Below are 23610 nucleotides of genomic sequence, written 5' to 3'. Positions count from 1 at the left end.
GTTCAAAGTCAAAAGTGAAAATCACATTCAAGGAAATCTTTCATTTCTCTCTATTCCCTCCTCTATTTCTTCTCCCTACAGGTAACCAATTCTGATTTGTCTTTGGCCTATTCTCCCACCTTTTTTTTTTTGAGGGGGGGGGTTGTCCAAGATTTTATATGTGTGTATACTTACATATATACCTATATATTATGTTCCCTACTTTCTTAGATAAAAGGTAATATATTAGTTTTACGTATTAGCTGCCCTAACAAAATACCACAGACTCAATAAAGTATAAACAATATATTTTTCTCACAATTCTAGAGACAGTAAGTCCAAGATCAATGCGCTGATAGGGTTGGTTTCCTCTGAGGCCTCTCCCGTTGGCACACAGATGGCCATTCTCCTGCTGCCTCTTCACACTGTTTTCTCCCCCTGCCCCTTTTGTGGGGGCATCTCCTTTTGTGTCCAAACTTCCTCTTATAAGGAGACCAGTCAGGTTGGATTGGAGTTAGGAACCACCTACGGGCCTCACTGAACCGAATCACCTCTGACAAAGCCCTCTCTCTAAAAGAGCCACGTTCTCAGATACGGGGCTTCAAGAGAGGAACTCTGAGGGAACACAATCCCCCCGCCCCCAGGAAGCTTACTACATACATCACTTTACAACTTGCTTTTTTCACTTAACAGTAACTACACCCTGGCATCATTGGATAGCAGTATTTGGAAAGTTTCATCACTGTTTCCTGTAGCTGCAAAACTTCTTTTGTGAACACACCAGTTTATTCAATCACTCTCATATTGATGGACATTTGGTTTGTTCAACTTTTGCCTTACGAAGCGTTGCAACAAATAACTTTGTACATACGTGTTTTGTGGGGTTTTTGCTGTTTTTAAATGGCTGCAGCCTATGGAAATTCCTGGGCCAGGGACTGAATTCCAGCTGCAACTGCACCGCAGCTGCAGCAACACCAGATCCTTTAACCCACTGCACCAGGCTGGGGATTGAACCCACACCTCTGCAGCAATCCGAGCCACTCTAGTCAGGTTGTTACTGCACCACAGAGGGAACTGTGTTTTGGGTTTTTGTCATTGAATCGTGATAGATTCTTAGAAATGGGATTGCTGAGTCAAAAGGTAAAGGAAAGTATTTGATTTGGCTTGGTATTGCCAAAATACCCTCCACAGAGACTAGCATTACCTGAAAATGTATAAGCAACCCTATCTAGCCTCGACAGGAGAGTCTGTTGTCAAACTTTTGGATTTTTGCTGAACAAAAACAGTAAGAAATATCTCAGTGCATGTTAGATTTGCAATTCTCTTATGATGATGAGCAAGTCTGAACATTTTTTCTATATGCTTAAAGGTCATTTCATTTTTGTGAACAAAAATTTCTTGGAGATTTTGATATAGGAATTGCAAATACTTTTTTCCAAGTTTGTCCTTTGCGTTTCAAGTTTTCTTATGGAGTTTCTTATGCACGTTACATGTTATCTGGGTCAAATGGGGTAAAATTTACCAATCTCTGGCCTGATGGCTTCTGGGATATGAGTCATATTTTGAAAACTTTCTCCATTTCTAGGTTTTAAAGGAATTCAGTCTTATGATTTCTAATGCTACTTCCAAGTTAGCAATTTTATTTACTTTCAAAAATTTTTCAGCTTTATTGAGGTATGATTGACAAATAAAAATTGTATTCATTTAGGTTTCACATGATTTAAGCTGCACAACATGGTGTTTTAATATATTTACCCATTATAAAATGATCACAATCGAATTAACACACACATCCATCACTTTACACAATGACCAGTTACTATTTGTATGTGTATGTGTGTGTGTGTGTGTGTGCGATAAAAACACTCAAGATCTACTCTCTCAGCAAATTTCAAGCCTTCCATACAGTGTAATCTCTGCTGACTCTCTGCCATGAACCATGAGGCTATCTGCTCATTAAACTAAACCTTCCTTTTCCCTCTGTTACTTTTGTTTCTTTGACCGGTGACTTCTGAATTTACCTTTCTATTTCTTTTCACCAACTTAAAAAAAATAGATCTTGAATTCCTTATCTGCAAGACGATAATTATAAGCCACAGTACTTACTATGACCAGGCATTGGTCTAAACACTTTACATACACTAAAATTCATTTAACCCTCACAGTAAGCTCATAAAATAAGTACTACCATTATTACTTGCATTTTAAAATGAAGAGAGGACCCAAGAATCTGGCCCACCATTTCACTGCTGGAAGTGGTTAAGCCAGTATTTAAGCAGGCTGTCTGGCTTCAGAGCCTGAATTTTTTAAACCACCATACTGTTAGTGTGAAGACCCTTGCCTTCCACCTTCTGCTCTGAGCTACACCTAGACTGTTTGCACTATTAAAGCTTTACCGTTAGTTGAAAACAAGTAGCATTTACATATTTGGGACCTTATAAACATGTTTTATTCCTCTGCCAAGGGTAGAACTCTTTCCTTCTCTTTCCTCTAGCGCCCCCTGTAGATGATTTGTATTAATATAAAGTATACTTTTCCTTACACTAAAGGAAATCACACTCAAGTTTGCCTCATATTTGCTCCAAAGCCCCTGTACAGATTATTCTTCGGAATGGCATATCTAATTCTTTTCTTATACGGCACAACTTCCATCTGCTCAATCACAGGTCTTTGCTTTTCCTTCCAAAGACCTCCTCCCTGGAACACCCTTCTCTTGCTCAGATTTGGGCTGATGGCTCTTCTAGGCTGACTCAACAGCAATAAGCAGAGATTTCCTTTGCATTGCTCTCCATTATTAGACCCACTGTGTCCTGAATTCTCAAGCTTACTTGCTCATTTTGCTAGAGTATCTCCTCCAGTGATATTAAAAAAATAAAATAACAAAAAAATTAAAAAACCAAATAACAAAAAAATTAAAAAACCAAATAACAAAAAACTTTCAGAGCCTTGAATGTTGTCTTTTCTTTCCTACTAATTGAGTTTGGCTGGGTATAGAATATCAGGCTGAAATTATTTTCTTCAAAGCTTTAAATGTCCTGCTGACTATCTTTCAGTGTTCGGATTGCTGTTAAGCTTGATAGCACTCTGATTCTTGTTTCCTAGTAGGAAAAGCCCACTTTTCTCATATCTTTATTGTTCAATTTCATGTTAACAAGTCAAATTCCTGGTCTTTTTCCTTGGTACTAGGCGCTCAGTACGATCTTTTAACTTGAAGACTCTATGCTTCAGTTCTGGGAAATCCTCTCCTTTTAATTTGATAATTTCTTCCATTCAATTTTCTTGTTCTTTCTGAGATTCTTATCAAGTCTCCTAGATTGGTCTTCCACGTCTCTTGCATTCTTTCGCCCTACCTTAGCTTTCCTTCTCTTTATTCTCTAGTCTAACTTCCAAGTTTTATATTTTGGCAAATGTTTCTTTCTCTGCTCCTTTTTCATAGGATCCCCTTCTTTGCTTTACACACATAATATTTTCTGAAATCTGAGCATATCAGACTATTTACTTTCATAAAGTGTCCTTCCATTTCTTGAATAATCAGTCTCTCTCTCTGGGGGTCAGTTTTTCAACTTGTATTTTTCAAAAGGTATTTCATGCTCTTGGTTCTAACTCAGTTGTCTGATTCTTAAGAAAATATTGGCTAAACTAGTAATGGGTTTCCTCTGCTTTCCAGCTCAGTCTTTCCTGCATGGAAATTCGAACCAGGCAAAGGGAAGGGCAGAATGGGGCATGTCAATCACGGGCTGTGCTTTAGGGCAAGAGCTGGATGTCAAGACTGTGGGACTTTCCAAATGCCAGAATGAGGACTTAAACCTAGATGACAACACTCGTCCTGAGCTTCATGGTGGGAGGGCTGGGTAGGGTGCCAAATGGCGCAAACTGTTGCATGTACATGATTTCAACTGATCTCTTTTTCACGACTACTCTTCACTCTCACCATCCACGGGAACTAGGCCCAGTGTCTCCTGGGATTCCTATAAGCTGGCTGGCTTCTTAGCACCCCTTGAGCTCCCCCCTCCAGCACATTCTAGGCTGCAAATCTCCCACCTCTTTTATCTGTCAACCTGCTCCCATGTGCTCTGTCGTCCAGAAGCTCACTGAAGACAGCGGTGGGTTGCCTGCTGCCCTCCTCCCTCCTTCCCTCTTCTCCTCGCTTTTGCAATAAGCCCACTCCCTCGAATCACATCAATGCTCTTGACTCAGTGGAGTCCTGGGAGTGGTTGGAGCAAAATGAATGGTCAGTTCTTCCTGAACTTTCAGGCTATTGGTTTTAGGTGAAGAACCAGGTGTACCTTCTTTGTAACAGTGTTTTTCAAGGAGTATGAAGGAACCTGATCTCTAATGCCATGATCTTAAGATGTACGCATATTTTCAACTGATGTGTATGTTTTTTTTCAGCTAGAAGACCTTTCAAAGGAGTGTGTGACCAAAAGAGGCTGAACCAGGAAAACATGCAGTTTCTTCCAGCTCTGCCGACTCGAGGGGATATTTGTGCAGCGTTTAAACCAAGTGTGGTAACACTTTTTGGTTCATGGAGCAGCAGGGAAAATTTACTATTTTGGGTGGGTGTATACTGGAGTGAAATGGGTGAGTTTTGTTTTGGAAATGTTGATTTTTGAGGTGTTTGCAGGGTGGTTTAAGAAAAGGTATCTAGTAAGTTGAACATATGCTTAAGGTTGGGAAAGATTTGAGTCATCAACCATGTTGCAAATGAAACCACCCAGAAAATAAAGCAGTTTAGCAGGCAAGGAGTAGAACTCTGGGTAACGAACATTCAGGAGTGAATGTGGAAGCAAACAAACCTTTAACGGAGACTGCACAGAGTGTTCTGTTGTATCAAATGCCACAGAGATGGCCCGTAGGAACAGGTCTCAAAGAACACATTGGATTTTAGTCAATGAGTTACTAAACGCCTTGGAAAAATGATGAAAGTGGCAAAGTGGTAGAGGATGAGGCCAGACTTGTAATAATATCTGGCTCTGTGAGACTCTCCAGCAGCAGAACTGGATGGGAAAGGGGATGATGGTTGCATGAAATCAGGGTGGACATGGAATGAAAGGGATGAAGACCCAAGATTACAGAAGAGTGTTGAAAAAACAGCTTACACGGCCTAGGATAGACAAAGAAACATGGGAAATTAAAGAATCTCTGAAAGCTCTTGAAGAGTAAACAATACTAGAGGAGGTCTGAGTAAGGTGGCATGAGAATGGTGAATGGACATACAGACAAATGTGTACTGTTAAAGGTGGGAGGGTCTTGGGTACCAACGAGCAGTAGGGTATGGCAGGGGAAGTCCAGCTCACTGAAGCCCAGGGACACCAGGACTCAGGATAAGGTGCTAGGTCTGCTATCCATAGTGACGGTGACGTTATCCGAGCCAGCACAGGCCTCGAAGGGTGGAGGAAGACAGAGCTATTTTCTACACTCTTCCTTCAATATGGGGACGCCATCCAACCAACCACTGGCAGGAGCAAAGTCAAACAAGAGGCAGATGGCGCACTGATCCCTAAGAAATCAGAGGATTCCCCAAACAGGGTGAGGATAGATCAGATTCAAAGATGAGAATCAATTCAACATTTGAGGAACGATGCCTCACTGTGCTGGGTGCACATAACCCAGTGAAGAAAATGCAAAAATGGCCCTTGGGTAATTAACAATTTGGGATATAATTAACAATTGGAGATATAAGCTCTCATGGCCCTTTCTATTCTAGGATGAGATGATTTTAATACTCCTGGATTTCATCTCCATGTTTTCCTAACTACACAACCAAGAGTTGTACCACTTCTGTTCTTCATCACACCTTTAAACACACACTCACCTGATTCTTTCTAGGCAGTGCTCTCTCTGTGCTCTTGCTTTCTTGAGACTTCCTCCTATTGATTTTCTTTTCTTTACGAGGCTGAGCTTCTGTATTAAATAAGTTGCAAACACTCTCTCCTGAAAAACTGATCAACTGCTAGAAAGAAAATTTACAGCAGGGCTACCATAAAACATAAGTAGTAGTGACATTTTCATGTACATCTCTCACATTTCTTTTCCCTCCCCTGCTGCTTCTACCATTTTACATCCCATTTCCGCTTAATTCACAAATTCCATTAGAATTTCTTTTCTTTTTCTTTTTTGCTTTTTAGGGCCGTACCCTCGGCATATGGAAATTTCCAGGCTTAGGGGTCCAATCAGAGCTACAGCTGCTGGCCTTAGGCCACAGCCACAGCAACGTGGTATCTGAACCGAGTCTGTGACCTACACCACAGCTCATGGCAACACCAGATCCTTAACCCACTGACAGAGGCCAGGGATTGAACTGGCATCCTCATGGATGCTAATCAGATTTGTTAACCGCTGAGCCACAATGGGAACTCCCTCCATTAGAAATACTTTAACTAACGTAAATTCAAATGGGGGAAACAGTAAATACTGATTTCTGATCAAACATAGACCCATAAGCATATGCACTTTGTCCAATTATTTTATGGAAGAGAAAAAAACAACTTAAGAATCAGCTGTCTAACTCACTCATCAAATATTTATTAAGCAACTGCAATTAAGCACCTAACTACTGATGGGTTACGGGGGGATAAAAATCATAAACCCTGAGTTCCCTTGTGGCACAAGGGGTTACAGATCCAGTGTTTTCACTGCAATGGCTCAGGTCGCTGCTGTGGCACAGATTTGGTCTCCAGCCTAGGGACTTCTACATGCTGTGAGCTCAGCCAAAAATAAAAAAATAATAAAATTAAAATAGCATTAGGGAAGTTCCCTTTGTGGCTCAGCAGTAGTGAGCCCGGCTAGCATCCATGAGGATGCAGGTTCAATCTCTGGCCTCACTCAGTGGGTTAAAGAGCCAGCATTGCTGTGAGCTGTGGTATAGGTCGAAGACCCGGCTCCAATCCCACATTGCTTTGCCTGTGGCTGTGGCAGGGGCCGGTAGCTTTAATTGTGATTCAGCCCCTAGCCTGGGAACTTCCATATGCTGTGGGCATGGCCAGAAAAAGCAAAAAAAAAAAAAAGTATACCGTATGTTTATGCACTATGACGCTATAAACAAAACCCCCAAATTTCAACTAAATCGCAAAAGATGTGCATTCAATGGGAATTATGCTCATAACTGAAGAAATGAATACTTTTTAAGTTATATTTATGCTATTTTCTGGTTCTGCTAATTACATGCTACTCTTCTCCACTTTATACTTCAATAAAATTCAAAAAACCACACAGATCCCAAATAAACTTTTGAAAGAGATGACCTTCCACGTTAACACAAATTCTGAAGGCATCTTGTTTTACTGAATTGTTCTTCTAACAGAATTAAAATCAAATCAGCATTACCCTGGGTTACATGCCAGATATATTAGTGCTTAATATATAGATTAAACCAAGATTTAACTGATAAAATCATTTGATCATAAAAATAGAAACAAACTACTGCAAGATTTAAAAACAAATGCATTGTTGGAGTTCCCATTGTGGCTCAGTGGTAACAAACCAGACTTGTATCCATGAGGACATGGGTTCAAGCCCTGGCCTCATTCAGTGGGTTAAGGATCCAGCATTGCCATGAGCTGTGGTGTAGGTCAAAGATTCGGCTCGGATCCCACATGGCTGTGGTGTAGGCCAGTGGCTATAGCTCTGATTCAACCCCTCACCTGGGAACTTCCATATGCCAAGGGTGTTGCCCTAAAAAGGCCCCCCCCCGGAAAAGCCCCCAAAACAAATGCACTGCACCAAATACAAATACTTACGCTTCTTCTGTTAGAGGTCCGCGTTGCTCTGCCAGCTTTATGGGAGGCTATTTTCTCGTGGTTATTTGAAGAGGCAAAGGCATCAGTGCCTGATCAGCAAGACACAGCAAAATTAGAGGAATAAAGAAAAAGTTAAAGATTCATGATCTTTAGGACACACTGGATACTCTCTTGGATACCAATTTTGCTTTTAGTATCCTATCATATTTAAACATAAACATTAATTACCGAGAGAAGTACATTTTGAAATTCAAAAGAGATTTTAAAACATGAAAATTCTTTAATTTCAAAAGTTCAAAAAATTTTAATTTGACCATTCTTAATGGTATAAATAAAAGGCAGCGTAAGACATTAAAGAGCATCAGCTTTGGAAGGTGACAGGCTCTGCTGCCAATTTAGCTCTTCCTTAACTCTCCATGTCTTGAATTCTGTGCCAAGGAGCTTGGTGTGTGTCCTAGAACCAACAAGTTATGCTGGTGGCCGTTAAAGGGTTTCAACCAGGCGAGAGACATGAAGGAATAGTGATTCCCAACCTAAGCGCCTTGCCCAGGACATTTGCCAGCCAAATCCCAGCTTGTCAGGAAAGCACAAGAGATCTTGGTTGCCTTGTGATGATCAGTGAAAAAAGCTAAAGATCTTGGGACGTACATGTGCTCCAAACGCCATGTTGATGCTTATGAACAATTTCATTCGTTCAAGGGTATTTAGGAATGACCCTTATGATCCTTATCGTTTCAAATGTGCGACCTGAAAAGGAGCTTACTGTTGATCTTTTAAGAGTTGAGAGGGCAACTCCACTGCCTGCAGTGATTTAAAAACCGGGGCTGGGGAGGTTCCCGTTGTGGCGCAGTGGAAGTGAATCTGACTAGGAACCATGAGATTGCGGGTTTGATCCCTGGCCTTGCTCAGTGGGTTAAGGATTCGGTGTTGCTGTGGCTCTGGTTTAGGCCAGCAGCTATGGCTCCGATTGGACCCCCAGCCTGGGAAAGTCCATATGCGGCGGGTAGGGACCTAGAAAGAAAAAAAAAGGAAGCAAAAATAAAAATTAAAAAATAAAAATAAAAAATAAAAATCAGGGCTACCCATCTAAGGCAGTTAAATGTGGGTGATTATAAGGTATGGGACTTGGAGTGGAGACAGACGGATAAAAGACCTCTTATAAGCTTTTCTACACTATGAGGGTTTTTTTTTTTTTAATCAGGTATGATTATAATAAAAACAAAATTTTAAAATAAGATTTTCATATATACACATATTTAAAGTTACATCTATGGTTATAATATAAAAGTAGGTGACTACCTGAAAGAGCTTCTGAGATGGAAGATTTACCAAGAGGACTCAAAACTGCAAATGATACCTGAAGAGGTTCTATGTTTTCCTAAACAAAGAAAAAAAAAAGTAGAAATTAGACATCCTTAAATTCAGTGGACATATAAATAATGCGCCCAAAAGAAAATTATAAGGATTTATTTTTTTTTTTTTGTCTTTTGTCTTTTTGTTGTTGTTGTTGTTGCTATTTCTTGGGCCGCTCCCGCGGCATATGGAGGTTCCCAGGCTAGGGGTCTAATTGGAGCTGTAGCCACCAGCCTACGCCAGAGCCACAGCAATGCGGGATCCGAGCCGCGTCTGCAACCTACACCACAGCTCAGGGCAACGCCGGATCGTTAACCCACTGAGCAAGGCCAGGGACCGAACCCGCAACCTCATGGTTCCTAGTCAAATTCGTTAACCACTGCGCCACGACGGGAACTCCAGGATTTATTTTTATAGGAGGAATTGTAATAAGCATAAAGATGGGAAATCAATAAAAGATTAGCCAAAGAAAGAGCAAAACAAGATACTGGATATAAAAATACATGTTTTATAATGTTTACCAATCTTTAATGAAAAATGTTTACTAACAACAATCCACCAAAATAATATAACTTTAAGTGAAAGTGGCTATGATGACCCATGAACAAGTAACTTTTTTATTTAAAATCCCTTATTGTAACCCCTATAAAGTAAGAAAGAAAGATAATTAATAAATACAACCTAACAATACAGTATTATTCAGGCGAACTTCAAGGTAAATATAAGGATGTGACAAATATCAAATCTTTCCTCTCCCACAGCCAAGATAAAAAGTAGTACTTAATTTTTCGAAGATAAAACTGATCTATGAAAGGTTGAAGAAAGTGAACCTTTCAATTTGAAGAAATTCTTTTACCACCAGTTTGCTCAGAGTGTGGTGGTGTTGTTTTTTAATCAGAAATGAATGCTGGATCTTTTCAAATGCTTTTCCTGCATGTATAGTTTCAGTGCCTTAATCCACTAATATGATGAACTACACAACTTTTTTTCAAATATTAAACCAACTTTGCATCTCTGGGGTAAAATCTCACTTGTTCATAATGTATTCTCTTTTTATATATTGTTACATTTATGAGGATACCGGACTCTAAGTTTCCTTTTCTAATAATGCCTGATTATACTATCAGGTTAATGAATTAATGAATTAGGAAGCATTCCCAACTCAATTTGTTTGAAAAAGTGTATGCAAAATTAGTATTGTATAGCTTTTAAATGTTTTGTAGAATTAATTCATTAGTAAAATCATATGGACAGGCAGCTTTCTTTGTGCGAAGGTTTTAACTACAACTTAAATTTCCTTAGTTGACATAGGGTTAAAAGGCCATCTATTTATTCTTGAGTGAGACTGATAGTTTGTGTCTTTCAAGGAATGTCATTTAAGTTGATGAATTTACTGCTATAACATAAAGTTGTCCATAATATTCTTTTATTATCCTCTTTTTTTTTTTTTGCCATTTCTTGGGCCACTTCTGTGGCATGTGGAGGTTCCCAGGCTAGGGGTCTAATTGGAGCTGTAGCCGCCGGCCTACGCAAGAGCCACAGCAACGCGGGATCTGAGCCGCGTCTGCAACCTACACCACAGCTCACGGCAACGCCGGATCCTTAACCCACTGAGCAAGGGCAGGGACCGAACCCGCAACCTCATGGTTCCTAGTCGGATTCGTTAACCACTGCGCCACGACGGGAACTCCTTATTATCCTCTTAATATCTGTTAGGATATGTAGTGATGTCACCTCCTTTATTCCTTTTGTTAATGAGTATCCTTTCCTTTTTTCCTGAACAGTCTGATTAGAAGTTTACTATCATTTTCATCAGCACAATCTTTAGATTTCCATGACTTTTTTCTCATCTTTCTGCTTCTATACCAGCGATTCCTACATTTATCTTTATTACTTTCTTCTTAGTTTGGTTTTAATTTGCTTTTTCTAGTTTCTTCAAGTGGAAGCTGAGATCACTAATTTGATGCCTCTCTTATTTACAAATACAAGCTTTAATTCTAAAAAATTTCCCTTTAAGCAGTGCTTTAGTTATACCCCATACGTTGTTTGGTTATTTTATAGTGGCTTAGGGCTTACAGTGTACACTTTTAACATATTCCACTCTGTTTATAGTCTAAGAACCCCTCTGGGGCCTTAATGCCATGTTAATTTGGCTGTATATTTTACTTACCTAGGTTATAAGCTAAACATTGCTGTCACTCTTGTTTTGAACAATTTTTTATTAAGACTAATTAAGGGAAGTCTAACTCTAATAAAAAATGAAAAATAGGAGCTCCCACTGTGGCTCAATGGGATTGGCAGCATCTTAGAAGCCCTGGGATTCGAGTTTGATCCACTGCCCAGCACAGCGGATTGAGGATCCAGCATTGCCGCAGCTGCTGCATTCAGATTTGATCCCTGGGCCCAGGAACTGCATATGCTGAGGAGCAGCCAAAAATGAAAAAAAAAAAAAGAAAAAGAAAGAAAACTAGGAAAAACAAGTCTGTTCTATTTGCCCACATGCTTAGCATTTTCAGTGCTCTTCATTCTTTATTACAGATACAGATTTCTACATGGAATCATTTTCCTTTTGACTAAAGGCCTTCTTTTTTCTTTCTTAAGGCTAACAGGCTATTGGGAGTTCCCGTCATGGTGCAGTGGTTAATGAATCTGACTAGGAACCATGAGGTTGCAGATTCGATCCCTAGCCTTACTCAGTGGGTTAAGGATCCTGTGTTGCGGTGAGCTGTGGTGTAGGTCGCAGATGCAGCTCGGATCCCACCTTGCTGTGGCCCTGGCGTAGGCCAGCAGCAACAGCTCCGATGAGACCCCTAGCCTGGGAACCTCCATATGCCATGGGAGCGGCCCTAGAAAGAAGGGCAAAAAGACAAAAAATAAAATAAAATAAAATAAAAAAAGGCTAACTGGCTATGGCAATCAATTATTTCATCTTTTGTATGTTTGAAAAAGCCTTTATTTCACCTTTGTTTTGAAGAATAGTTTCAGTGGATAGAGAAGTCTAGGTTGACAAGTATTTTTGTTTTTGTTTGTTTTGCTCTAAGTATTTAAATACATCGTTAAAAGATGTTGCCGCACTGGCAGTTCCCATCATGGCTCAGTGGAAGTGAATCTGGCTAGTATCATGAGGGTGTGGGTTGAATCCCTGGCCTCTCTCAGTGGGCGGAGATCCAGCATTGCTGTGAGCTGTGGTGTAGGTCGCAGATGCAGCTTGGATCCCGCATTGCTGTTGCATAGGCTGGCAGCTGTAGCTCTGATTCAACCCCTAGCTGGGCACTTCCATATGCTGCAAGTGTGGCCCTAAAAAGCAAAAAAAAAACAAAAAAACTCACTGCACTGTCTTCTGGCTCACAGAGTTTCCAATGAGAAATCTGCTGCCTCTCATATTTGTCCTTGTTTATGTCAGGGTCTTTTTCTCTCCGGCTTCTTTTAAGTCATTCACCATTGATTTTCAGCTATGAGTTATTTCTAATGCTGGGAATATGCTGAACTTTAGGATCAATGAGTTTATAATTCTATCAAAATCTGGACATTTTCCAGCCATTATTTTTCACACATTTTTTTTCTGTTTCTTCCAATCTCTCTCCCTCCCAGATCATGAATTGTCTGCTCATTTTTTTTTTTTTTTTAGGGCCACACCCATGTGGCTTGGATCCTGCATTGCTGTGGCTGTGGTGTAGGCTGGCAGCTGCAGCTTCGATTCCACCCCTTAGCTGGGAACCTCCATATGCCACGGGTGCGGCCCTAAAAAGCAAAAAATAATAATGATAATAATTCTTTCAATATCTTTCTCTACAATTCTACCACATGTATCATTGCTGGATATATTTCTAATGATTTATTTTTCTCATTATGGGGCATTTTTTCCTACATAACTACTGATTTGTAATTGAATGCCAGACATTTTGATTTTAACACTACTTGGTGCTAGTTTCGTGGGGGATTTTTTGCCTTTTCTTTTTTTTTTTTTTTTTTTGGTGGGAGGGGTCAAACCATTTCATTGAGAGGCCTCAGAGGAAGGCTGAAGGGCTGGGAGGACAATGAGATCTGATGCCCTTAGCCAGGCTGGGATCTCCCCAGCGTCACAGTTGCTGAAAGCAATTTCATTACTCTTGAGGTTTATTACGCAATGTAGTCACTTGGATACAAGCTGGATCCTTTCAAGGCTTGCTTTTCAATTTGCCAGGCTTTTGGCTTAATTCTGCTCCTTTAATGAGGCAATACTCTCCTGAGGACATGATGCCCTCTGAATTATAGGTTTTTTGGCGAGGGTTGGGGGAGCATGATTTCTGCCCTGTGTGAGCTCTAGGCACTTCCCTTGGCTCCATGTGGGCAGATGCTCCCAGCCTTGGGCAGTTCAGTCATAAGCACGTGCTGACCAGGGCACTCAGCGGGAGTCTCAAGCAGATGATCTGCATATCTCCAGAGCTCTCTCTGGACAGCACTCTCCTCTCTGGTACTTTACCTTGTAAACTCCAGGCTCTTTTGCTTTCCCAGACCCCATCCTCTCAACTCCTGGAGACTGCTGGGATCCACCAAGCTAACCCCTCTCTGTATTGCAGCCTGGAAGTTCAGCCTAAGCGGTAAGTGGGGGCTCTCATAAGGCTTAGCTCATTTGTTACCCTCCCCTCAGGGATTATTGTCTGTTCTTCCTGATGTTCAATGTCTGTGGACCACTGTTTCATAGCCTTATTCTCTGTATTTTTGAGTTGCATCTCATGGGAATGCAAATTAGGTCCCTCTTATTCCATCTTGGTCAAAAGCAGAATATTTATATTTCAAAGTATAACAGCAAAGGAATGAATGATGGTCCCAATATAAAAATGGCCAAGTAAAATTAATAGGCATTCTCCAGAAAAGAAATTCAAATTGCCTATGAAGGTGAAAATGTTGAAACGTCATTAACAAACTAAAAAATTTAGCTTTTTCTCCTGTTACGCTCTTAAAAAAGATAAGTACAATTAATATCCAGGATTTATAGAAGTATACTAAAATAAAACCATTTCTAGTGCTGTGAGTCCAAATTAGTACATACTTTCTGAATGGTGGTTTAGTAATATGTATCAGAAAATTCCAACATGTTCATATTCCTTCATCCATAACTCCATCTGGAGACATTGATCTTATGGGGAAGAACAACTTATATTTATAATATAGCAGTTCTAAGACTGTTGTTCTTTTACTTTTTTTTTTTGTCTTTTTGCTATTTCTAGGGCCACTCCCGTGTGGCATATGGAGGTTCCCAGGCTAGGGGTCCAATCAGAGCTGTAGCCACTGGCCTACGCCAGAGCCACAGCAACGCGGGATCCGAGCCGCGTCTGCAACCTACACCACAGCTCACGGCAACGCCGGATCGTTAACCCACTGAGCAAGGGCAGGGACCGAACCCGCAACCTCATGGTTCCTAGTCGGATTCGTTAACCACTGCGCCACGACGGGAACTCCTGTTCTTTTACATTTTAACACATCTGAAATCTGAGGACATGATGTGTGTCAGTTTAACTTTTAGCATTTTTCCTTGGTGATACATAAAACCATGGTACATCCCACCATCGACAGCAGTTGGGTTCCAAGAAATATGTATAAGGAGTCACAGAAGTACTGTTGTTAATAGGATAAAACTGGAAATAATCTACCTAGAAAATGCATTCAATTTATGGACACATCATTCAGTCCATTTCATGATTTCAAAGCACCATCTCTGCTCATGCAGAACAGGAGAGAGTGTGATGAAAACATAAACATGTTTGCTCCACACTTTGCACACTTACGAGATTCTCTCCCTTGTCATCAAAATTTGGTTGAGGTAACCGCTCAGGAACTTGTGACTGGTCGAGTAGCAGGGGACTAAGGCTACGTAACTCCCTTTTACGAACAGGTGTTTCTCCCTTACGTAATGGGGTGTTTGCTGGCAGAGATTCATCAAACACTTCAGGGCTCAGGTCCTCTCCAAAAGTAACTCTCTTCCTTTTCCTCATATTTAGAAAGGCCGGTACTTTACAATTTTCTTGACCTTCTATAGATAAGAAATGGGAAATATATTTTAAAATTAAGCTATATTTCCTATCTAAAAGGCATATCCTAGAATCTTTTAACATGATTAAAATTGGCTTTTAACGATTAAAATTATATAACACAAAACAGAGTTGATAGAGAAAAAGGCTCAAAACGGAAAAGATAAGCAATAATTCTAATTAAAATATGGCAAGAATTTTAAAGTAAATTTTGTACGCCTATCGCAGATTACCAAATTGGAATATCAACTTCCTTTACAAGTTTCACTATTAAGCAAAAATGGATGGAGCCAATTTTGAGACTCTACAGAGGTTCCACCCCTACCAACTATTCCTCATTTCTGTGGAATTTCAGAAACATCGGGCATTAGTTGAGGCTTGCAAATAACATGCTAATCAGATTTGTTATAACAAGAAAATGATATCCTCAGGCTTCAAAATATGAATTTCTTACCTTCTTCTTGTTCTTTGCAACAGTTTGCAAGATTTGAGATTAAGCTTGGAAGTATCCCATCATCACAGAGGTTGTCACGGTGTTCCTAATCAAAAGAAGCATCAAGGAGTAATTGCACATATATAATAAACACAGAGTCATTAAGAAGAGAACTTCGGGAAGTTCCTGTTGTGGCTCAGCAGTAACGAACCCGACTAGAATCCATGAGGATGCAGGTTCGATCCTTGCCTCACTCAGTGGGTTAAGGATCTGATGTTGCCATGAGCCGTGGTGTAGGTTGCAGACATGGCTCAGCTCCCATGTTGCTGTGGGCTGTGGTGTAGGGTGGCAGCTGTAGCTCTAGGCCAGCAGCTACAGCTTGGATTTGACCCCTAGCCTGGGAGCTTCCATATGCAATGGGTGTAGCCCTAAGAAGCGGGGGGGGGGGGGGGGGGGGGGGAAACAGCCACTTTGAAATTTTTTTTTCTGCCGAGGGTAGATACTAGAGTATTCAGGTTACCTTTACTTTCATAATTGCTCTGACTTAAAATATCTTATTAGCCACAAAGCAACAATGGGTTCCCTAGCTCTTCCTTTGGTAAGTAGTGTTTTAGACCAAAATTAAAGAATAGGAGTTCCCGTCGTGGCGCAGTGGTTAACGAATCCGACTAGGAACCATGAGGTTGCGGGTTCGGTCCCTGCCCTTGCTCAGTGGGTTGACGATCCGGCGTTGCCGTGAGCTGTGGTGCAGGTTGCAGACGCGGCTCGGATCCCGCGTTGCTGTGGCTCTGGCGTAGGCCGGTGGCTCCAGCTCCGATTTGACCCCTAGCCTGGGAACCTCCATATGCCGCGGGAGTGGCCCAAGAAATAGCAACAACGACAACAAAAAAGACAAAAAGACCAAAAAAAAAAAATTAAAGAACAGCAATCCATAATGTGGGCTCAGTTCATTCCCTCATTTGGGATCTGGCAAAAGGTGGTAAGGAAAAATGTGAGTGGTTATAAGTAGAGTGTATTCTGAATGGTGTCAGACGAGGTGGACTATATACACTGTCTAAGGCATGAGAATTCCACCGAAATAAGAAAAAAGCCAAGTATGCAAGTAGCATAACAGGTGTTTTTTGTCTTCTAAACATGGGAGCCACACCTTTTATAAGTGTGTAAGTCACTATTATAAGTTCGGAACAAGGAAAGAAGGTAGTATTTGCCCCTCAGTGCTTCTCAAAAAGAAGATGATACGGAAGGCGAGAAAGGAACAGTGTGAATCCTGAAGGGACAGGCACACCCAAACAGAGGGCCTCGGGGGCACAGGGGGTAACAGCCAGGACTGGGGTGGATGAGCTCCCTACAAGTTACCATCTGCTCATCCCATCTCATCCAAGGCCCTGCCCAGCCCTTATTCTCAGGAGCTGTTCGTTTTCTCCAATAAACCCGTTCCAAGAGCAGCACCTCTGCTAAGAAATAGTCCTGCCCCAAACTAACCACCTTCATCAGCCGTTTCCCGAGAATCAGCTTCATTTTCCCAACTAGAAAAATGGCCACATCATTATTTGTGAAATAAGTAAACTTATAAAACAAAGTTCAAGGTGATGTTTAGTTTTACTTTTAATTCAAACATCTGTGAGTTATCTTAAATTGTATATACCTACAAGCTCTAAGACGCTTAGTAAGAAGATCATTGGTTGTGAAAGTCTTGCTATGACTTTAGTGGCAGGACTTGATTTTTTCTTCTTTTTCTTTTAATGGCTGCACCTGTGGCATTTAGAAGTTCCCAGGCCATGGGTTGAATCGGAGCTGCGGCTGCTGGCCTATGTCACAGCCACAGCAACACCGGATGTGAGCCACATCTGTGACCTACGCTTAAGCCTCCAGCAACGCCAGGTCCTTAACCCACTGAGTGAGGCCAGGGATTGAACCCACATCCTCATGGACACTAGGTCGGGTTCTTAACCCCGCTGAGCCATAATAGGAACTCTGGGACTTGATGTTTTTCTTAGATAATATTATTTTTTATCTATTTTTTTGTCTTTTGTCTTTTTAGGGCCACACCCACAGCATATGGAGGTTCCCAGACTGGGGTCTAATCGGAGCTGTAGCCTCCAACCTACACCACAGCCACAGCAATGCCAGATCTGAGCTGCATCTGCAACCTACACCACAGCTCACGGCAACGCCGGATGCTTAACCCGCTGAGGAAGGCCAGGGATAGAACCTGCAACCTCACGGTTCCTAGTTGGATTCATTTCCGCTGTGCCACGATGGGAACTCCATCTTATATAATATTGTTAATCAATGAGAGTTACATGGATCATGAAGATGTTAAGTCTTTTTAAGGAGAAGATAAAACAAATAGAGGATAGAAATGAGCAGTGCTGGGAGAATAGACTTGTGGCTGCCAAGGGGGAGGGGAAGTGAGTGGAATGGACTGGGAATCTGGGGTTAAAAGATGCAAACTATTGCCTTTGGAATGGATAAGCAATAAGATCCTGCTGTGTAGCACTGGGAACTATATCTAGTTCCTTACGATAAGAGCATGATAATGTAAGAAAAAGAGTATGTATGCGTGACTGAGTCACATTGCTATACAGTAGAAAATTGACAGAACCCTGTAAACCAGGTATAATGGACAAAATAAAAATCATTTAATTAAAAAAATAAAAAAGAAATGAGCAGTGCTGTATAAAAACCCTAATCAGGCTCTTTAACCAGTAAAGAGGAGCAGGTATATTGGGTGGGAATAAGCAAGTCTCACACATTAATAACTTATGAAACTCATAAAATCTAGCTCACCTATGTTAAAATTCTGTATGTTCCATTCCAAATTGAGTTAAAAAAAAAAAAAGAAACAAATTCTGCCCAGTGTTACTCTAAGTGAGAAAAGGAGGGAAAAAATTAGGGAGAGACACTTCCTGCTCAGCTAGTATGATATACAACACTTCAGAGGCCCTGCTCTGAGGCAAAATGAATTTCTATTCAGTTTGCTTTGGAACATGGAGCTCTGTACTTACCTGCAGGCTTTCTAGACACAGCTTAGCAGAGGGTTTCTTCAGCACAGAACGAAGTACAACGGTCTCAGAGGATGGAATGTCCCTCTGGCCCAGCAGGGTCACCAGTGATCTGGCGTCGGGAGCCCTGTCCCTGCTCAATTCTGTCAATTTGTCAAATGAAACGGCATCACTGGATCCTTTGCCCTCGGCAGAGTCAGTAATCTGGATTCCTTCAACAGAGTTGTAAACATCAGAGGTGGCAGACATCCGAATCAGCCAGTTCTATACGCGCTTCAAAGGGAGTACCACACTCCTCAGAAATTCACCCCTAACAGGTCCTGCTAGGGAGAAGCATCTGGGATTTCATTTGGAAATATAAAAAGACAGAGAAGTGGCACTGCTCACAGCTTTTATTTCAAACCTGACTACTGAGGGTGACGGTCAGGCATTTTGGCTTTGTGGCAATCTAAGACCTCATTCAGGGGTCAGATATTCACTGTTAACCCGCCTCCACTCACGACACCTACAACTTGCACCCTGCAACGTAGTATTAGATATCACCTATGCTATAAAGGACCAAAAGCTATGGGTGGGAGGAGCGGAAGTACATCTGTAGTTTGTCAAATTTTAACATTTCATATGAAGTTGTACCACATCAAGTCTAAGAAGGCTGTGAAAATGTACATAGCACAGTCCCTAGAGCAAACACTGGGGGGGCGGGTGGGAGATGCAATGAGGTGTAGTTTAAAAGAGAATGAACAGGTTTTTAAAAAGAAAATTTCAAATAACCCCCCAAAAAAGATAAGAGGAGGGAAAGAGAAGAATAAAAAACAGAACATGTGAAAAAAAAATGGTAGATTTAAATCAAACTATAACAATGACTCGAAAGGTTAACGTACCAAATACTCCCATCAAAAGGCAAAGATTCTCAGAGTTGATAAAAAAGCAAGACAAGAGTTTTACTGAAAGATAAAGACATGGACAGGTTGAAAGTAAACCTAATAGAGAGTTCCCATTGTGGTGCAGCACAAACGAACCCGACGAGTATCCATGAGGATGTGGGTTCGATTCCTGGCCTTGTTCAGTGGGTTAAGGATCTGGTGTTGCCGTGAGCTGTGGTGTAGCTTGGGTTCCCTGTTGCTGTGGTTGTGGAGCAGACTGGCAGCTGCAGCTCCAATTTGATCCCTAGCCTGGGAACTGCCATAACGGCCCTAAAAAGACCAAAAAAAAAAAAAGTAAACCTAATACTTTCCTGGGGACTTTTATTCAATACAAGAGTATTGATTTAGGAAAAATTTTGCACAGTGGTCTCTTTTCCTATACTAAAACCCAAAAAAGTCATGTGTGGTGTTTTCTCTAACAAAAATACACTTGTTAAATGTTCAGAGTTTCTACTCTTTATATAATAGATTTTATCAGCTTGGAAATATTTTACTAACCTTTTTTTTTTTTTTGCTTTTTAGGGCCACACCCAGGCATATGGAAGTTCCCGAGCTAGGGGCTGATTTGAAGCTATGGCTGCTGCCACAGCCACAGCCACGTGGAATCCAGGCCGCGTCTGCAACCTTCACCACAGCTCACGGCAATGCCAGATCCTTAACCGATTGAGCAAGGGATCAAATCCGAGTCCTCGTGGATCCTAGTCGTGTTTGTTAATGGCTGAGCCAAGGACGGGAACTCCTATTTTACTAATCTTATCAGTAGCAGTTCAAAATAGAAAACATCATCCCTCAAATAATAAGAATATGCTAAAACATCTCTACCACACTAAGAGCTCCTAAAATAGAAGGAACTACTTCACTTGCCCAAATTTTAGTGTATACGTAAACCCATCATAAATGTCTATGGAACAAATGGTTTCATGGGTAAATCCCCACATATATTAAGGATTAATTAAATACTTACCACTTGAAGCCTCTGTGAGCTCTGAAAGTAGAGTGGACTCTTCAACTGAACATCCAGACTGTGGCATTAAACCAGATTCAGAAGACTTCTTGGGGGACAAAAGAAGTTAAAGAAGTATTAAATTTTATTATTCATAGGATTACTGAGATCTTTATAAAGATTTGAATAAGCACCACAGATTATCTGGAAATCGGATGCTAAACCAATCAATCCATCACCTTCATTATCTGGTTAATTGTTACAAAAGTATATAGGAGTCTAACTAAAAACAAAGCATTCATTCTAATTCCATCCTAAACATCCTATCCAACAATTTTCAGTTCCCTAAGAAATGTTTACAGGACATACTTTTGCTGCCTTACTGTTTGAAATCTAGAAAATTATGTTAGCCACTTTCTTTAAAGAGGAAATTCTCAAAAATAATGAAAAATATTATATAATTACCAATCAAACAACAAAAGATATCGAGAGCTGGAAAAGGAAAACCATTAACGGCCAGGATAGAAAACACACTCATATTAATGTGGACACTATTTCTAAATCACGGTATATACCCAAAAATTAATCACAGTGCTGCTAAGAAACATCACTGGTTCTAGCAAATGATTTCATATCAACCAGAATAAAGCAGAAAGAGTAGAGATTATAAGTGGCTCTGAGATATACATGAAACCCACGGGACCCGGAAGAATCTTTAATGACCACCGTCCAGATACAATTAAAAGGACATGTACCATGTCTTTTCTCACTAAAGAAAGCAGAAGTAGTGATCGTGAGAGATCTAGCTCCCTGTTTACATGAGCTTGAAGGTCAAGGATCTCCGAAAGCATTTTTTCATTCATGTCAGTTATGATCTTCTGATGATGCCGGCAGGCCCCACATAACTATAAGCGACAAAAAAAAAATCCCTACAGCTAAGAAGTGAGCAGAGCAAAGGAGAATTTGCTAAGTGGTACCTTGCTTCTGAGCCAGTAGTAAACCAGTGAAGGGCAGAAAGGCAGAAGCATAAGACCCCTAGACCTGAGGGCTACAGCCCGAGTATAATTTTCAACCAAATTTACAAGTTCTGTGTAAGTCAGATACTCATATGTCTGCCTCCCCAGAAGACGAAAAGCTGGCCAAGGGCAGGACTGGGACATCCTCACTATGGTACCATTTCACCTCACAAGCAGAAAACCACAGGGCTTCATCTTTCCATAGACTTTTCTTTCTTTTTTTTAGGGCCACACCCATGGCATATGAAGGTTCCCAGGCTAGGGGTCAAATTAGAGCCGTAGCCACTTACCTACACCACAGCCAGAGCAACACAGGATCCGAGCCACGTCTGTGACCTACACCACAGCTCACAGCCATGTCAGATCCTTAACCCACTGAGCGAGGCCAGGGATCGAACCTGCATCCTCATGGATCCTAGTCAGATTTGTTTCTGCTGAGCCACAATGGGAACTCCATCTTTTTTCATATCAAAAGCAACATATTAATCAAAGCCTGTCTCTAATCACCATTAAGCGAACCGACAACAAAAAAATTTGACAAACAGGAAATACACACACATATGCACACACAATTAAAATCTCAGCTGAGATATCACAATACAAGGTACATTAAGTACTATAATTGCACAAGGGCTCTGACAGTCCTAAAACTGGCTAGTGAGAAAGCCAAAGCTTCACTTTACTATTCCCAGTGAGTGAATTACCTTAGAGAGAGTTGCAGAAGTTTCGAGAGCACACGTTCCATCTGTGTTGGGAAAGGCAGCAGTGTTGAGTATCCTGAGACCAAGCTCCTCGGGAAGATTCCCATCCGAGCCCCTCAGAGAGGACAACCTCCGACGCTTGGATGTCAGCTTCGCAGGGAACTCGGACAGCTGACACTCACCAAGACTTGCCTTCTTGGCTGCGTACACAAAACCAAATAAAAACACAACAACGCATGCATAAATATTTTCTCTTACAATACCGTTTAAAAATTACGTACATCATAATAATTTTAGTGCAATGTAATGCTGGAGCCTAAATACTTTAATCAATGGAAAGAAAAACCCAGTAGTACCTATTTTGTTAAAAAAAAAAAAGTCTAACTGGAAAGATAAGAGAACATGACTGCTAAAATGGTAACAAAAATTTAGTTATTAGAATGAACTTTTTTCAGATCTCCTGTGGTCCAGTGGGTTAAGGATATCGTGTTGTCACTGCAGTGGCTCGGGTCAGTGCTGCGGTGCCGGTTCAATCCCTGGCCTGGGAGCTTCCAAATACTGCAAGGAGCAACCCTCCCCCCAAAAAAATTTTAACTTTTTTCAGACTTATAATGTACAAAGATATGCCAAGATACATTTGTATTTCTGACAGAGTATCTCATTCTATTTTTAAACTCAGAATGAAACCTTTTCTTTTGAACAATTTAATGGATGTGAGTATGTTCTAATACTCATTCTGCTTTGATCATGTATGATTTTATGAAAAATATAGCCAAAGTTCATCCTAGGTACAAAAGGGGAATTTAATTGTCTCAAGAACTAAGTAATCATTTAATAAAATATTTCAAAGCTTTTTCATAAAAACTGAAAAATAGGTAAGTTACAAATTATAAATGAGTACATCAGAGGAGGTCAATATTGCAAAGGAAGATTAATTGGATTTGCCTTGAGGAACAGCACTGTGCATGCAAGGAGGTCCTGAGATGCACCTGATGATGGTTCAAGAAAACCAAACAAAACCATTTGGAACCTTAGGGTTATGGTGATTACGGTGAGGCCAAGATTGTGTCTAGTTCTGGTGTTTGAAAAGCTTTGTGATTGGAAAATCTAAAGTGACAGAAAAAAAATGTCTAAATAAATAACAATCTAAAAGTTACAGCCAAGGATATGGCAGGCTACGAAGATGTCAGTTTAAATATATCTGTTTATAATGTCAGGGCTGGGTGTTCGGTATTCATGTAAGTGTTTGCCAAACTTAATAGTAATCCTCTAAAAATCAAGGTCAGTGCACTCAAATCTACTGCAAGTCCTAAAGATGAAATGAGCCCGTGGGCTCTGATATAACACTCAACACTTAATTCTGGCCATGTGGAAATGTAAAACATGGGTTCAGGAATGCTTGCTATCATGCTTTTTCAAGAGAAACCAGAAATTGAGGCTTTTTTATTTGAAACATTCCTTTTTGGGTTTGTTTTAAAATGGCCTCACCCTTGGCATATGGAAGTTC

At 40.8% G+C, this 23610-nt stretch overlaps 1 protein-coding gene across 1 annotated transcript in view; it reads right to left on the bottom strand.

The window, feature by feature from the left end:
• Window positions 1–23610, bottom strand: part of CDCA2 (cell division cycle associated 2) — a 49842-nt gene that overhangs the window by 9126 nt on the left and 17106 nt on the right. The window contains exons 6-13 of the mRNA XM_047760601.1: window positions 22107–22303; window positions 20408–20495; window positions 18524–18732; window positions 15537–15621; window positions 14840–15084; window positions 9018–9096; window positions 7719–7807; window positions 5795–5932 (exon numbers count right to left, since the gene is read on the bottom strand). Of these exons, the coding sequence (XP_047616557.1) occupies window positions 5795–5932; window positions 7719–7807; window positions 9018–9096; window positions 14840–15084; window positions 15537–15621; window positions 18524–18732; window positions 20408–20495; window positions 22107–22303 (1130 nt within the window). The remainder of the gene's footprint in view (window positions 1–5794; window positions 5933–7718; window positions 7808–9017; window positions 9097–14839; window positions 15085–15536; window positions 15622–18523; window positions 18733–20407; window positions 20496–22106; window positions 22304–23610) is intronic.

The sequence above is a fragment of the Phacochoerus africanus genome, chromosome 15, assembly GCF_016906955.1.
Source record: "Phacochoerus africanus isolate WHEZ1 chromosome 15, ROS_Pafr_v1, whole genome shotgun sequence".
In the NCBI taxonomy this organism is placed as follows: Eukaryota; Metazoa; Chordata; class Mammalia; order Artiodactyla; family Suidae; genus Phacochoerus; species Phacochoerus africanus.
Note: the sequence above shows the minus strand (reverse complement) of the source record. Positions and strands in the feature narration are given on the sequence as shown.